The following is a 3,723-nucleotide window of genomic DNA, read 5'->3' as shown; positions in this document are numbered from 1 at the left end:
ACGCTTTCCTTATGTCAGTGTCCCTCACGAACAGCCCGTGAAACCCGTAAGGCACCCGACGAGGAAGCCTCACCGCCGCCACCACCTCCAGCTCCGGTGACTTTGCATCCATCACCAAGAACCTCGACTCTCCCTTCCTTTCATCGTGCACGTAGGTCACCACGTACCCGTCGTCCTCCTCCGCCTCAGGGTTCTCCGGATCCCTGGCCACAAAGAAGGGCTCGCCGGCGTAGCATCCGTCGCCAAACATCCGGCAGGCGACAGTGCAGTTGGTCTTCCTGGAGACGTCGAGCTTGACGACACCGGAGATCTTGGGCATGGGGTCGCCGACGGCGGCGTAGACGAAGTTGTTCTTTTTTCCGACGTAGGAAGGGTTGATGACGGCGAAGTCGAGGTTGCGAGAGGATAAGGGCTGGCGGGAGACGATGCCGGTGGGGAGATGGATGGTGAGCTTTTCAACCATGGCGTGGACGAGGTCCATTCTCTCGAGGGTGTGCTCGACGGAGAGAATGTTGGGGGCCACGAGGGTGATGGTTTCTCCGTCAGGTTCGTCCCATGCGTTGATGGCGTGGATGAGGTTGAATCCCGGCACATCCAACCACCTGCAAGTTTCAATTCATTATATTTACATGCAATCAAAAATATTCTTTTTGATAGACAAATTTTAGGTACATTTAATTTGACAAAGGTTGTTAAATAAAGTAATAAATTTAATTAAATTATAATCTAACCGCAATTTTACAATTAACTACACTTGAATTCTCGCTCAAGTTTTATTTGACATTTTTTAAAAAATATGATTTAAACTTTTAAATATAGATAAATATAAGAGAAATTTGTTTTTAACTATATTTAAACTTTTAAAATTCGAACTCTTAATCTTTATACCATTCATCCTAAAAATTTCAACTGATAAAAAAAAAAAAAACACTAATAATTATATCTTTAATATTTTCATAATCAATATTGTATAAATATTTCATGGCTACTCATCCTTTCCCAAAAAAAAAAATCGAGTCCGGACGAAAATTCAGCGCTTGATGAGATGGAAGAGTATGTAATTAATTACCTGATCTGAGACTCGTCAACCGCATAGCGAGGCAATATCCCCACCCTCGACACCTTCGACGGATCCGACCCCACCGGAGACCCACCGGAGATCATGTCAAGCGGGTTCATCCCAATCTGTATGTCCGCAAACAACGCATACTTCTTCGTCACCGCAAAATCATGCAGGAACGCCGGCCTCGTCATTGAGAATACCGGCACGTCCGCCTGCTTCCTCCCTTCCTTATCGAACCAGAAGTACGTCAGAAACGGCGGAATCGGACTGTAACGGAACGCAAACGTCTCTCCGGTCTCGCTGTCAATCTTCGGGTGCGCTGTCATGCTCATCGCCAGCTTCCCCTCGAAGTCAAAACGACCCACCGTTTCGATGTCGCCAGTCTCCGTCACTCTCACCTTGTACGGAAGATCCGATTCTCCGAGAGCGAAGAGGTGGTTGCCGAACAGAGCTAAGCTTGTGTTCGCCAGCCCAATGCCGTTCACAGGGTTGTACTGTCCACTCAGCACACGCGCCGCCGTGAGGGAGCCACGCGCCGCCGAGCCCATTAGTGTGTTGAAGCCGGAGAACACGTTGGGGATGAGAGGTTGACCTGCTTCGTTCTCTATGGTGTACTTGTAGGTCTTGACGTAGCGGCTGCAGAGTGTGGCTTTGCCTTCTTTGATGCGAATGGCGTGGAGCATGCCGTCGCCGTCGAAGAGGTGGTACGGTCCCTTCGGGAGAAACTGTGGGTTGGGACCGTTTCTGATGTACGCGCCGTCCAGGCAGGGCGGAAGAGAGCCCTCGACTATGTCGCATTGAGTTGGTGGAAGCTCGTCTACCGGTGCGAAGTTGTGAGAGAGGACGTGTTTTGGGTCCACTGAAGGCTTCAATGGAGGGTCGATGAAGTTGTTGATGACGTCATCGAATGCGTTGAAGATGAACCCTGGCAGCGACAACTCGGAAGCTCTTCTTCTAGGGGGGAGTTTTGAGGGTGATGGTTTGGTTGTTCTGGAGGGAGGGGTAGTTATTATTGTTGGTTGTGGCGGTGGTGGTGCGGTAGTGGTGGTGGTGTTAAGGGTTTGTGGGGGGTTTTGTTGGGTTTGAACGGTGGAGATGTTTCTGAGAGGGAGAGGTGGGGTTATTGAGGGTGATGATGAGGGTGGTGTAGTTACAATGATGGGTTTTGGGACCATGATTGTTTCCCCTTGCTAGTTTGTATAGTCCCAAAAGAGTGAAGAAAAAGAAAAGAATGAGGAGGGAGAAGGTATGGTGTTGTTATTTATGGAAAGAGAAATGACTAACAAGTAACAACTATGAAGCCCAAGATACATTCTCAATGAAATTGATGCTGACATCTATTTCAAATTAGTAAGGCCACAATAAATTGTTATATGTCTAAGTATTCGCTCCAGGTAGGGGTGTGCATGGCCCGGCCCGGCCCGAAGACCCGTCCCGGTCCCGAACACTTTAGGGGCTAATTTGATGTGATTTTATCGGGTCTAGGGTCGGGTATGGGTCTCAAAAGTAGACCCGGTCATTATTTCGGGTTGGGTACGGGCCATAGCTCGGGTCACCCGAAATCGGCCCGGTGGCCCGGTCATCATACACAATTAATATTTTGTGTTATTAGTGATGGTGCCATTTGAGCTATTACTCATTGGCGTTTGAAACCATTTAATTAGAGAAATAAAAATTAGATTGTCTAGTAAAGATTCTTCGATTTATGAGAAGTATATAAATAGAATTGTCTAATTATGTTAAAAAAATTAAAAAATTTAAGGTATAGAAATCGAATTTTTCAATTTATGTACATTCCACCATTTTAAAAAATAGGTTTGCTACATATATAAGTTTTTTGGCTTACAAGTTATAAAAATTGTTCTAAATCCAAGAAAAAAACACACAAACCGTGTATTCTTCCACAACACGTTCACTCTTTCTCTTCTTCCTCAACCAAAACACAAACCGTCAAGATTCAAGGAACATTCAAAACTAACTACGATTCTGCAGAAACCTTCCAACTCCTCGCAAATTAAAGAGTAGAAGAAATCAAGAAGAAAAGATACAAATCTCCATAAAAAATCTCTAAAAAAACGAAAAAACATTATTCAAGGTACTATTTTACTGTTCTTCTAGATTTTTCTTTTAGATTGTCTCTGCCATATGCCTCATCCTTAACCAGCAAAACATTAAAAGTTTTTAAGAAGAAATATACTGTCTCCCCCTGTTTTGGATGTATTTCTTAAATCCTTTGGTGTATTTCTGTAATCCTTTGGGTGTATTTTTCTGTAATTCTTTCTGTAACCGTTTGGGTGTGTTTTTGTAATCGTTTGGGTGTATTTCTAAAGTTCCATTATCTTCAAAACGATTTTAAAGATTGATTTCAGTAACCATGAAAATCGAAAACAAAAACGAAGCAAAGAGAGAACGCACGAAGGAGATCCAACAAATTTGGCAAGAAATTCGAAAAAAAAAACGAAATCTTTTAAAAAATGAAAGTTATATATTTGCGCGTTAATTGATTTGAATTGATTTAAAAGTCGGTTAAAGAAGCACGTAACATAAGCAGCGTGTTTAGTGAATTTCATTCTCTTTCAAAATACTTGTATGTAGATATTTTCTCTTTAAAAAATATAAAAAATTATCATATTAAAATATATCACTACTTTTAATTCCAT

At 43.1% G+C, this 3,723-nt stretch overlaps 1 protein-coding gene across 1 annotated transcript; it reads right to left on the bottom strand.

The window, feature by feature from the left end:
- On the bottom strand, positions 1-2,238 carry LOC107642493 (probable carotenoid cleavage dioxygenase 4, chloroplastic; the record flags this gene model as incomplete). Its single annotated transcript, XM_016345870.1, is given in 2 exon segments — positions 1-602; positions 1,070-2,238. Coding segments are annotated over 2 exon segments (1,771 nt in total), but the record flags the coding sequence as incomplete, so codon positions are not given.

This window comes from Arachis ipaensis, chromosome B05 (assembly GCF_000816755.2).
Source record: "Arachis ipaensis cultivar K30076 chromosome B05, Araip1.1, whole genome shotgun sequence".
Taxonomy (NCBI): domain Eukaryota; kingdom Viridiplantae; phylum Streptophyta; class Magnoliopsida; order Fabales; family Fabaceae; genus Arachis; species Arachis ipaensis.
This window is presented reverse-complemented; position numbering and strand designations above follow the sequence as displayed.